Source organism: Phyllobates terribilis, unplaced genomic scaffold, assembly GCF_046119375.1.
Source record: "Phyllobates terribilis strain yellow unplaced genomic scaffold, ASM4611937v1 Scaffold_9__5_contigs__length_417890890, whole genome shotgun sequence".
Taxonomy (NCBI): domain Eukaryota; kingdom Metazoa; phylum Chordata; class Amphibia; order Anura; family Dendrobatidae; genus Phyllobates; species Phyllobates terribilis.
The window spans coordinates 144501045-144515191 of NW_027362769.1; the positions used below are offsets into that span (position 1 = coordinate 144501045).

General features: G+C 36.4%; 1 protein-coding gene across 3 annotated transcripts; it reads left to right on the top strand.

Annotated features, from left to right (window-relative positions):
* Positions 1-2790: 2790 nt before the first annotated feature.
* Positions 2791-11377, top strand: NR4A2 (nuclear receptor subfamily 4 group A member 2). 3 transcript variants are annotated; one of them, XM_073647157.1, is made up of 8 exons: positions 2791-2979; positions 4832-4957; positions 5389-6251; positions 6921-7050; positions 8563-8651; positions 9292-9494; positions 9661-9839; positions 9934-11377. In XM_073647157.1, exons 3-8 carry the CDS (start codon positions 5391-5393, stop codon positions 10188-10190), a joined length of 1719 nt encoding a protein of 572 aa, XP_073503258.1. In that variant the 5' UTR covers positions 2791-2979; positions 4832-4957; positions 5389-5390; the 3' UTR covers positions 10191-11377. The 3 variants fall into 3 exon arrangements, with proteins under 3 accessions (XP_073503258.1, XP_073503259.1, XP_073503257.1); XM_073647158.1 differs by having other exon boundaries at positions 5567-6251; positions 8563-8726; positions 9934-11376; XM_073647156.1 differs by having other exon boundaries at positions 8563-8726; positions 9934-11375.
* The last annotated feature ends 2770 nt before the right edge of the window (positions 11378-14147 follow it).

Consider the following 14147-nt stretch of genomic DNA (forward strand, 5'->3'; position numbering starts at 1 on the left):
ATTTTGTTATTTATGACTCAGGAGCCTGCTAAAGAAACAAGGTTACTTGGGTGTAAAGTCGTCTATTCTCACACGTGGGGCAGGTGGAAATGGTATGTGTTCCACTGTTACAATGACAGTTTCATTGCCAAAGTACATGGGCTGCTTGTAGCTTTCTATAGACAGCTGCTGCAGAGCCTCTTGATTAAAAATGAGACTATGGACCTGAATTAATGCACATGATGTTGCAGCCTCATACAAGGATTTTATTATGTAAATTCAAACTTCCAGCTTCAGGGATGCAGAAGCTGGACTGACCGAGCAGGATATCTGTGTGCAATCCTCATTACCTAAACATATACCACACTAATGAATCATATCAGAAAGATACAATGTCCCAAGCTACACTTTGTATCCCCACATAAGAACAGAGCTGCAGATACAATGTTGCCCCATACAATGATCCTCAGAATACACAACTGGCAAATCGCAGAGCAATTGTGTCCTGTATCTCTGTGTGCAGTAATGAGACCGACCAGATCCACAGGCATCATAGTATAAGAAAGCCAATGGAATCAGTTCATAATAATCTAACACAAATATATGAATACACCCAGGATCACAGCAACAGTAAGGGAGAGACACAATGTTATAGAGAATGCTTCTGTACAACAGCAATAGACCCCCATAGAGCAGAGCTGGGGCACATCTGTGTGTGCAGGGATTTATTATGTGTATTTGTATGTTGTGGTATTGGGGCATGAGTGTGAGTATCTGCAATATACTGGAAGTATGTGTGTGATTATGTGTGTATACTTTTGTTTTAATGAGTTGCAGTGAGTGTGTGTATATATATGTGTCTGCTTATATGTGTGTATATATGTGTGTGTATATATATGTGTATATATATGTGTTTATATATGTGTGTTTACATGTGTATATGTGTGTGTATATATGTGTGTATATATGTATATATATATGTGTGTATATATGTGTATATATGTGTGTGTATATGTGTGTAGATGTGTCTGTATGTGTGTGTATATGTGTGTGTAGATGTGTGTGTATATGTGTGTAGATGTGTGTGTATGTGTGTATATATGTGTGTATATATGTGTGTATATATGTGTGTATATATGTGTGTACATGTGTGTGTATGTGTGTGTACATGTGTGTATAGATGTGTGTGTATGTGTGTGTAGATGTGTGTGTACATGTGTGTATATATGTGTGTATGTAGGTGTGTATATGTGTGTGTATATGTGTGTGTATATATGTGTATGTAGATGTGTGTATATATGTGTGTGTATACATGTGTGTGTATATATGTGTGTATGTAGGTGTGTGTATATATGTGTGTGTAGATGTGTGTGTAGATGTGTGTGTACCTGTGTGTATATATGTGTGTGTATATGTGTGTGTATATATGTGTGTGTAGGTGTGTATATATGTGTGTGTAGATGTGTGTGTACCTGTGTGTATATATGTGTGTGTATATGTGTGTGTATATATGTGTGTGTAGGTGTGTATATATGTGTGTGTAGATGTGTGTGTACCTGTGTGTATATATGTGTGTGTATATGTGTGTGTAGGTGTGTATATATGTGTGTGTGTATATATGTGTGTGTAGATGTGTGTACCTGTGTGTATATATGTGTGTGTATATGTGTGTGTAGGTGTGTATATATGTGTGTGTAGATGTGTGTACCTGTGTGTATATATGTGTGTGTATATGTGTGTGTATATATGTGTGTGTAGGTGTGTATATATGTGTGTGTAGATGTGTGTGTACCTGTGTGTATATATGTGTGTGTATATGTGTGTGTAGGTGTGTATATATGTGTGTGTGTATATATGTGTGTGTAGATGTGTGTACCTGTGTGTATATATGTGTGTGTATATGTGTGTGTAGGTGTGTATATATGTGTGTGTATATGTGTGTGTAGGTGTGTATATATGTGTGTATGTAGATGTGTGTATGTAGGTGTGTGTATATATGTGTGTGTAGATGTGTATGTAGATGTGTGTGTACCTGTGTGTATATATGTGTGTGTGTATATGTGTGTGTATATATGTGTGTGTATATATGTGTGTGTAGGTGTGTATATATGTGTGTGTATATATGTGTGTGTAGGTGTGTATATATGTGTGTGTATATGTGTGTGTAGGTGTGTATATATGTGTGTATGTAGATGTGTGTATGTAGGTGTGTGTATATATGTGTGTGTAGATGTGTATGTAGATGTGTGTGTACCTGTGTGTATATATGTGTGTGTGTATATGTGTGTGTATATATGTGTGTGTATATATGTGTGTGTAGGTGTGTATATATGTGTGTATGTAGATGTGTGTATATATGTGTGTGTATATATGTGTGTGTAGATGTGTGTGTAGGTGTATGTACATCTGTGTGTATGTGTATATATATATATAGAAAGTGTATCTATAGTGTAGTTAGTATGAATACGGATAGTGTGTATATGTGTATAGAGAGGTGTATGTATAAGCGCACACACTATCACTACTTGAGTGTAAATCTTTGCAGAGTTGCAGTCACACAGTGATATATTAGCACACACCCACTCACAGACACTACTACACACACACTCATACACACAGTTTCCTGGGGTTGCCCCCACTAGGAAGGCTCCACAGAAAGTGAGAACCCTGCTCGCTCCCACCTTAGACCAGCGCTCGCTGCGTGACGTCACATCGGAAATTTACCAAAAGCCAGAACGGGGCCAACAGCACAGACGGTGGAGCAGAGAGCGCCGGTGATTGGCCGGCCCGGCTGACGTCAGCTGACGCCGCTCTTGTAGAGTGAGCGCTGAGGTATACTGAGCCCACATAAACAAAGGCACATTGCACGGACTGATCACTGCTCCGCCAGCAAGTTCTCCTCTCCGTCCGCAGCAGCGCAGCACAGGGATGTACAGCGGCAGCGGCGCCGCACAGCTGGAGGCATAGAGGAGCCGGCCGCTCCACAGCGCTGCCCTGCAAGTAAGTGCCGGCTCCGCTCATTCATCCCCGCGCCGAGCAGCAGCCTGTGCTCTGCTTACTGACAGCAGCACCAGGGGAGCATCGCAACACATCACTCCTGACTGTGTCTGCTGCATGTGTGGCATCTGATGGCTGATACATGCAGGACACTACTGGCTCTGCTGTGGATAGTGATGTCACGGCTGATTACTGTGTTATTATATGACATCATGGAGCTCAGACTCAGCAGCTTATCCACAGAGTTTACTTTGTCCTGGGCTGGAAGAAAGTGGTTGTGGTTCAATTATAGATTGTAGATGGCTGATTGAAAAATGGGGACGATCTCTCTATCTATCTATTTATCTATCTATCAATCCCTGTTTTTTTTCTATTATCTATCTCTTAACATATTTCTGTGTCTCTATATATAAATATATATATATATATATATATATATATATATATATACATCTTTCACTATCTATCTACCATTTGTTTATCTATCTGTATATCTATCTATATATCTGTCTAAAACTCCATGTTCCTCTGTGTAGCAAAAGTTGCACTATGTAGGTTGCCATGTGTTCAATGGAAGTTGTGACGAAAGCTTCATACATAGTGCCATATCACTACTGCTAAAGAGCACATGGATAAAATCTATCTATCTCTCTCTCTATCTATCTATCTATTATCTATCTATCCTCACTATCTATCTATCTATCCATCCATTTATCTATATCTATCTATCTATCTGTCTATCCATCCATTTATCTATATCTATCTCATATCTATCTATCTATCTATCTATCTATCTATCTATCTATCTATCTGTCTATCCATCCATTTATCTATATCTATCTCATATCTATCTATCTATCTATCTATCTATCTATCTGTCTATCCATCCATTTATCTATATCTATCTCATATCTATCTATCTATCTATCTATCTATCTATCTATTCCAGAGCTATCTATCTATCCATCCATTTATCTATATCTATCTCATATCTATCTATTCATCCATCCATTTATCCATCCACACGGTTGTCTCCTCTGCTGTTTCTGGAGATGCAGCCTGGCTTCTGGCTTTCTGGAGTGTAGTTGCCCTGTGAGCTCCTGGCTCTGGGGGAGGTGATGTTCTGGTCTCCTAGTTACTGTACACGGGGCTATCAGCTGGAAGAGGTGATGTAAACCAATTAATAGGGACTTGAATCTGGTGCCTTGTTTAATGTAGCGCTATTTTGCTATTATAAACCATTTGGCTTGCTTGTGTCCCTTCCTTTCTATTCTGAGAGCATTTACACCAAGTACCATGTGTGTAGAATTGTCACACCACCTGATACATTGTATCTATATTATATAAATACTTGTACATATGCGTTTTTTCCCCCCATAATTAATTTAGTCTATTATTTTATTGTGGCCATGATTGTAATGTAATATAATATATAAGGCGATATTAAGCCAGATTTTTTTGGTATTACACTTAGGTGATCAGAAGTAATGAATCCATGTGACAGGTGCTAGGCCTGACTATATGATTTGTGTCCTGTCACTATTTAAATGCCTGTCATAGTTGTCAGTAATTGATTGCTATTCCATAAAGTGAACACCCACAATGAAGAGTGAAATGAGTCAACCCAGTGTAGTGAACATACAGTGATTTATAGTGAGTGGCCAGAGTCAGGGATTTCACTAATGACTCATGTGCACCAGAAAAGTCACTTCCACTCATCAATGTATTTCACTTTAGCTATTTCTCCTCTGTAATTCCCTATGTAGGTGCATTTTATATATGTATATTATTTGTATGTTATCCCTTTATAATTCCACCTTCTTATAAGTAACTTGTGGTGTATTTTTTATTGCAGAAACCTATGCTGGTGACGTGGTTTTTTCTAAACTGAAGCATTTTTATATTTTGGAAATCTCGCCAACAAGAATTACAACACTGTCATCCTTTACTTACATCGACAACGCCCGCAGCCCGGCTGAAGGTTTGTTCAGATCATTATGGGGTCTGGGTGGGTTTTGTTTTTTTTTGGGTGGGGGCTTCACATATTTTTAATATAGTCTTTCTATAGTGATAGGAATTTACACTGGTTGGATAGATATTCTTGGTTAATGTAATGTAGAGTTACCTAGACGATATCTTGGCATAGTATACATTGACTTGCATAGTAGTTTGCAACATTTAAGTAACAAGTGGGACTTTATTTGATGGCAGGTAATGACAACTGATGGTCTTAGAGTCAGTTTTACGCATGCATTGGGTACCCTAGTTCTTTTGCTGTTTTAAGAGGGGAGGGGATGGGGGCACTTTTTACTTTTGTAGATGTTTTTTGGGGGTGAATGAAACAATACTCCAGTGTTTGGAGAAGTGCTCAGTTGAACAGTATGGGTATCTATTTAATTGTTTCATTTACAGCCATGCCCTGTGTTCAGGCTCAGTATGGGTCATCGCCACAAGGAGCCAGCCCAGCTTCCCAGAGCTACAGTTACCACTCTTCAGGAGAATACAGCTCCGATTTCTTAACTCCAGAGTTTGTCAAGTTTAGCATGGACCTGACCAACACTGAAATCACTGCCACCACTTCTCTCCCCAGCTTTAGTACCTTTATGGACAACTACAACTCAAGCTACGACGTCAAGCCACCTTGCTTGTATCAAATGCCAATCTCTGGTCAACAGTCTTCAATAAAAGTTGAAGATATTCAGATGCACAGCTACCAACAGCACAGCCACCTCCCACCCCAATCCGATGAGATGATGCCACATTCGGGCTCAATTTACTACAAATCCTCTTCACCCCCAAGTTCAAACACTCCAGGTTTCCCTGTCCAGCATAGTTCAATGTGGGATGACCCTGGCTCCCTTCACAGCTTCCATCAAAACTATGTGGCCACCACCCACATGATTGACCAGAGGAAAGGTCCTGTCTCCAGACTCTCCTTGTTCTCTTTCAAGCAGTCTCCACCTGGGACACCAGTTTCTAGTTGTCAAATGAGGTTTGATGGCCACCATGTATCTATGAATCCCGAAACATCTGGAGCCCATCACATAGTGGACGGACAGACTTTTGCTGTTCCTAACCCCATCAGAAAACAGGCAGCTATGGGCTTCCCTGGACTTCAACTTGGCCATGCGTCCCAACTCATTGACAGCCAAATTCCTTCACCTCCATCCAGAGGGTCTCCTTCCAATGAGGGTCTCTGTGCGGTCTGTGGAGACAATGCTGCTTGCCAACACTATGGAGTTCGTACTTGTGAAGGATGCAAAGGATTTTTCAAGGTTAGTACCAGCTTTATTAGATACATTTTATTTATTAGTTCTGGAGGATAACACACTTGAAAGGTGCTAAAAATCAGAACCGAAGTAATGTTCTCCAGGAATTTCCTCAGTTATTCAATGTTGTAATTATTTATGTTGGTCTGTGATCAAGGATATAAACATAATCTGCAATCAGACCAATTATTCTTGTGGCCACATGTAGTTTTGGATTTAAAAGAATTGGAAATCTTCCTATACGCTTCTTCCAGAAAGGGCCAAGAATTACACCAGTGGCATTGTATTCCTTTGCTTGTGTTTGGTAGGACATTTCTGTTTGTGTTCCTAGCAGTTTCAGATATAAATTGGTTAGGACAGAGAACCGTGTCTTAACTAACCAAGTGGAACTGAATTCCCTATGGTAAAATTAAGTGATCTCTTTATTTCAGCGTCCTGATTGAATAATCTTATCATGTGAAATAGAGACGTCTCTGAGGGATGTAAATAATATGAATGGCCACGGATCTGTATTTACTCCTTGTCTTCTTGGAATATAAAACACAGCTCTGTGGCTGAATGTTAATGCTCTTCAATGTCCCCTCCACACACATCACACACACAACACAGGAGTCCTGAGTATGAGCAGATCCCATGGATTCACCCTCTGCCTTTCCCTTTTCTCTTTCTTTGCAGCGCACTGTGCAGAAAAATGCCAAATATGTTTGTTTAGCAAATAAAAATTGTCCGGTTGACAAACGACGTAGGAATAGGTGTCAGTACTGTCGCTTCCAGAAGTGCCTTGCAGTTGGGATGGTCAAAGAAGGTACAGAGTCTAGTTTATCCATTTATATTATCCACTAATATAGATAGATGATAGATAGATAATTGATAGATAGATAGATACATAGATGATAGATAGATCGATATATAGATAGATAATTGATAGATAGATAGATAGATACATAGATGATAGATAGATAGATAGATAGATAATTGATAGATAGATACATAGATGATAGATAGATCGATAGATAGATAATTGATAGATAGATACATAGATGATAGATAGATCGATAGATAGATAGATAGATAGATAGATAGATAGGTAGATGATAGACTAAATTGAATTCTTAGAGACTGATGATGATGAAATGTAAATAGAAAGATAGATTAATAATATATATTGATAACAGATATATATATATAGATAGATAATAGTAATTAATAAGAGAAGTAGATTGAAAAAAAGTTTGATAAAAGATATATAGGTGATAGATAAATGATATATAGATAAACAGACGGACAGATAGATGCGAGAGAGTGATGTTAGATAGACAGATAAGAAGGTAGATTGATAGATATAGACTTTCTCTAGCCTCAATCTTAATAGAAGTAGATGGATAGATATAAGATTGATAGATAAATAAATAAATATATAGGCATTAGACATATCGATTAGAAATATTTGATACATAAAGATAAAATTGATAACAGACGAGCCTTGGATACATCGATTAGATATATAGATAAATGCGATTGGGCAGAGTTGTTTTTTTTTTTTTTTATGTTTAGCTACTATGTATCTATTCCAAGTTATAATGTATGCACACATACATATATACATTGATGTATATATATATAATATAAAGATGTACGTGGACCTATATGTATATATAGTGCTGTATTTATATATGCATATATCCATGTGTACCTAGACTGACAAACATTTCTGAGCTGCTGTAGATAGCTCCGAAATATCCCTTTAAGTAGGTTACATTGTGTGCGATAATTGCATGCAAAGATAACTATAGATAGATATGAAGATACATAGATAGATATGAAGATAGATAGATATGAGATAGATAGATGTATATGAGATATATAGATCGATATGAGATAGATAGATCGATATGAGATAGATAGATAGATAGATAGATAGATAGATAGATAGATAGATATGAGATAGATCGATATGAGATAGATAGATAGATAGATATGAGATAGATCGATATGAGATAGATAGATAGATAGATAGATAGATAGATAGATATGAGATAGACACCTATGTGCTTGTGTACTATGATTACCCCATATTTTAGCAGTAGATATATATTGTCCAGTGCTGTGTATTGGGGGAAGAGTGGGACCGGGCTTTGCAGAGAAGTTGATGCCAGGGAATGTCCTGGGCACAGTGGTGATGATCACTGCATTGTTCCTATAGTATAAGCAGTCAGGCCGGAGTGAAGGGGTCTTTGTCATCAGGCAGAGTACACTGTGTGCCAGGAATGTGTGTGGGAAAGGCATATTAACGTCCTCATCTTGTATTTACATCCAGTGGTTCGCACAGACAGTCTAAAAGGTCGGAGAGGTCGCTTACCATCCAAACCCAAGAGCCCCCAGGAGCCGTCGCCCCCGAGCCCCCCGGTGAGTTTGATCAGTGCCCTAGTGAGAGCCCACGTCGATTCCAACCCGGCTATGAGCAGCCTGGACTATTCCAGGGTAAGTGGGAGTATAGGCTGGATGTATCAGCCTTTATGGGGTCACCCCATATTCTGTATCGACCCTATATTGTAATATCATTGTTATAGTTTAGTCTCATATTGCATAGAAAATAAGAGCAAATATCAGGATGAAAATTATTTTTTTCAACACTCAGTCTGGTTTCCTTTACTGGAAGTGTAAGCAGGAGATCATGTCACACACCTTATGTGAACCCTATAACCTATAACCGCCAATATCCCTGGAGATTGCAGAATAATCTTATGTTGTTTCCTTCCAGATTGATACAATATATTTACAATTTACTCCATTAGGACAGTGTTTATTTGTGACCTCCAACCTTTAGTATTGACCCTAACAAATGCTTCATCCTGATCTACACATATAATGTCCTCTGTCTATGATATCACCACTATATAGACCTGCATTTAATTAGATTTCCCTTGCTTCACATCACATAGAATTTAATTCACATAGAAGCCACTTTCGCAGTTATTATTACTTATCATGTATCTATTTGTATTAAACATATTTCTATAATAATAAAAGAGTTAATTTTTCATAGTTTCAAGCAAACCCAGAGTTCCAAATGAACGGAGATGACACTCAACATATACAACAATTTTATGACTTGCTTACTGGCTCTATGGAGATCATCAGAGGTTGGGCTGAAAAAATCCCGGGTTTTTCTGAGCTTCACAAACAAGACCAAGATCTTCTCTTTGAATCAGCTTTCTTAGAACTCTTTGTTTTAAGATTAGCATACAGGTAATTATCACCAAATTAAGATTTAATTGTTATGTAAGCAACCCCTTCGTTCAAGGTCAATTGATTTGCATTTTATTGGCTCTGCGGTAATTAGAAGTCTTTTAAAGGGCCATTTATTACAATGATACTAATTAGTTTTTTTTTTCTATTATTTAATTAATTCCAGGTCTAACCCATCCGAGGGCAAACTCATTTTCTGCAATGGGGCAGTTCTCCATAGGTTACAATGTGTTCGTGGATTTGGAGAATGGATTGATTCCATCGTTGAGTTTTCCTCCAACTTGCAGAGTATGAATATTGACATTTCAGCCTTTTCATGTATTGCTGCATTGGCCATGGTGACAGGTAAGGATGCAAAATCCTAAAATTTGATATAAATTATACCATGCAATAATAACCTTGTGTAGGACTAACGGGATTATGCATTATTTTTCTGCAGAGAGACATGGCTTGAAGGAACCAAAAAGAGTAGAAGATCTTCAGAACAAGATTGTTAACTGCTTAAAGGACCATGTAACATTTAACAATGGGGGGCTAAATCGCCCAAACTACCTGTCCAAACTTTTGGGAAAGCTACCAGAACTCAGAACCCTTTGCACACAGGGGCTCCAACGTATCTTTTATCTAAAACTGGAGGACTTGGTGCCACCACCAGCTATCATTGACAAGCTTTTTTTGGACACATTACCTTTTTAAATCAGGACATTTCAATGAACTTTTATTAATTTCCAGACTAAGAGGTCTCTCTCTACCTGTGAACTAAAGCATATGCACTTGGTGTGCCAGTTGCCAACAGTGACTAGTGGTAACAGAAGATGGTGGACATTTCAGGATCGAAGGACAAAGCAATTCATCATTAGAAGAACGATTATGATTAAAAACAATAAAAATAAAAATAAAAAAAACAACTCTAGGAATGACCTCAGTCAATAGTATTAAGGTGACCAAGTCCACCCCCCACCCTTCCTTAAATAAAGACTCTGTTGTATAAGAAAGTTGTAATATATTGTGATATACATGTTCCGTGGATGGCATGAAGGATACAAAACAAATAATAATAATAATAAGGCTTGTACATGTATAAGATACAGTTTAGCTATTTTTAATCATTTTGTGCCTATTTATGACAATTTGTGTTTGCTAAAAAAAACATATGAGAAATAAAACTATTGCATACAAAGGTAAAGCATGTTTATACAGTGCTAGATCTGGAAACACAAGGGACTTATAGGCAACTGCTCACCCGGTAATGTCTATATTATATAAATAGTATTCAGACACTATGTAGTCTGCTAGATTTTATAAAGACTGGTAGCTCTAAGTAGGCACATTGTATTCTCACTCCACCCTGATGATGATGACAGAGGACACCTTGTGTGTACACATTCCCTGTTTGTACGTGTTGTATGTACTGTTGATGTTAATACACCATTTCTACAGTATCTTAGTTCTCCTTTCTTCAGTTGTCCGAGGCTTCTTACATTGAACTTGCATGCAGCAGTTTCTTCTTATTCTTCTTCCAGGAACATCAGTGCAGAACTGCATTGGAAATGAGTGATGACGAGCACTTTGGATTTTCTTTTATTTTTATTTTTAATTATGATTGTTTCAAAAACTGTCAGTTAATATATTATTAATATTATTATTATTTCATTGTTTGGAAAGTAAAAATTTGTAATACTGACATCAGCTCTAGTATGCTTCTTCTTATGTCATGTCAGACAAATGGACAGATAGACAGATAGATAGTTGGACAGATATTATATTGATGGATAAATGGATGGGTAGATAGATGGATAGTAGATAGGTAGATAGATAGTTGGATAGATATTACATAGATGGATAAATAGATAGATATTAGATAGATAGATAAATGGATGGATAGGTAGATAGATATTCAGGATTTAAAGCAAGAAAACCAGGTATTTGTGCAAGTAGATGCATTTACTTAAAGCAGAGACCTGAAGATGTGTTGTAGAATAAGCGATTATGATATGATATGGTTCTTGAATCTAGTGTGTGTATTTTTATGCAATTTATAGGACTAGTATCAGGTCCAGCTGCCCAAAGCATAATGCTTGATTGAAAGCATTATAGAATATGTTCTCTACTGTTTGCAACATATTTAATTATTCTTTAGAAAATATGTTAAGACAAGCTGATAACTTTTAAAAGAGTTTATATGAAAGGTTTAATATAGGACTAATATCTGGTCCAGTAAGCTCAAAAATTATTGCTTGACCGGAAACACTAAAGGAAACACACAATAATGTATTTATATAGATAGATAGATAGATAGATATTTCAAAATCAAAAAGACATGCTCTATAGCAAGTATCTATCTATGTATTAATGGATATTTCCATATGCCCTATACCTGTATTAAAGTAGCTCTATCTATCTATCTATCTATCTATCTATCATTTGACCTCAAGAGCTCAGTCATAAGTTTTACTTTAAGATGTCAAATAGAAATAGAAAAATATATAATGATTGATAGATAGATAGATAGATAGATATGAGATAGATATATGAAATAGATAGATAGATAGATAGATAGATACATAGATAGATACATAGATAGATACATAGATAGACAGAAAAAGTTAGATCGACAACCCATAGCTTCAAGCAGCAGACACGATTTCTGACTTTCCATTATACCAAATCGTTACCTATGAATACAGGTCAGTTATTGTTAAAAGTCCTTTTCCTCCACTGAAAGACGCAGAGTATTAAGATTATGGAATAACACTTCCTATGATTATCAGTATCAGGTGTTATTCGAAAATAAAAAAAAACTTTCTACAAGCCAGAACACTAGCGATAAAAAAAATAATTGTTAATTCTCAGGGATAAAAGAGGATTAGAATATATTATTTTATGATTAACATTTTTATAATAGGCGTTTTTTTAAATTTGGCTACAAAAATATTTGCATAAAAACATTTCCTTTATGCTTTATAAATTTCGATTTAGGCATACATCTACTTATTTTTTTAAAAAAATTGTACTAGATCCTAGTTTCCTTTTAAGTATTTTCAATCTTTTATTTTATGTTCGGGTAAACAGGTTCCCGTCTGGGGAATGAAGAATATTCTTCTTCGGGAACTTCAGTAATATAGTTTAGTATTCATTAATTATGATTAATTATTTCCATCACCATCATCGCTAATCTAATAATTTACTTTGTCGTAGAGTAGCGACCTATACAGCAAAGGACTAAAAATCAAGGAGATACTAGAAGGCTGAGCCAAGGAATCACACAGAGGATGCACTTTGCATTTTTAATCATGATTAATATTTGTATTTTATTTATTCTCCTCTTTATTACATTATATTACATTCATATCTTTATCGACCCTTCTATTTCTCCCCTTTCCGATCCCGTTCTCTGTATAACTGAGGAGATCAATAATAGAGATTTAATGCTAATATTTACCTGCTGGTCGCAGTAATGAGAAAAGTGAAATTTATCCTCAATCATCGTTTCTGGGGAAAAAAGTTAATCAACAGCAAAAAAAAATAAAATAATTTCCTCTCTGGTTATTTTTTTTCTTTTACATTGTTATTATTTACATATGAAATGACTGGAGCGACAACTAGGATCTAAACGGAAACATTTTAGCCAATTTTTGCGCAAAGACGCAAATAGGCGCAGGGTATAAAATCACTAATTATTTTCAAATAAGCCCCAAATAATCAATTTATCCCGCAGAATCTGGACATAGAATTTCACATTGTGTGATCTCTTTTTTTTCAGATTGTTATTTATATTAATTTAAAATAATTTTGGGCTGGTGGTTACTATCAAGATCAAGACTTTTGCCGGAAGTAAATTGGCACTAAAAGGTTTGCATGTGTGTGCAGATCTCTCTTCTTTTTGTCTCTTTATATAATTAGGATTCTAATTAGTTGATACATAGATATGAATCGCCCAATATGAATTGCTTGTATTTAACTATATAGTTTATAGGATTTTATGATATTATGTCCAAGAGAATGTGGCCCATATGCATGATCCCGACACTGTCTGTTATCTATCATCTATCTATCTATCTATCTATCTATCTATCTATCTATCTATCTATCTATCTATCTATCTATCTATCTATCTATCTATTATCTATCTATCTATCTATCTATTATCTATCTATCTATCTATCTATCTATCTATCTATCTATCTATCTTCTATCTGTCTCATATATCTTTCTATCTAGCCTTTGTTAAATGACTTTAGTTCACTTGCAGTCCTATGCAAAATCAATTTGAGCTCTGCTATATCTGTCCAAAGCAAATATCTACAATCCCTCTTGCTAAGTGCATAACTTCCAGTCGGCTTTGATGTTTTTTTTAGTTTTTTTTCATCCCCGCATTGTTTAAATTGCATTAGTTGCTGTAGAATTAACCCTTTCCCAGTCTGCCAGGATAAATTGTTCCAATTTATACTGAGAGGGTTAAACTTGAGACAGGTCTCCTATCCGAAGGCATAATCTGGAGAGCAGTCAGACGTGGCTGGGATTTACTAGGAGACTATTGCACTCGGATCTCGGTTTTGCAGTTGTGCAAATATACAGACATACGGGTTTTATGCGTTGTGGTTTATTCCTAAGCAAAGAATGCTGAGACTTGTTGTTCCTTAATAATGTGAC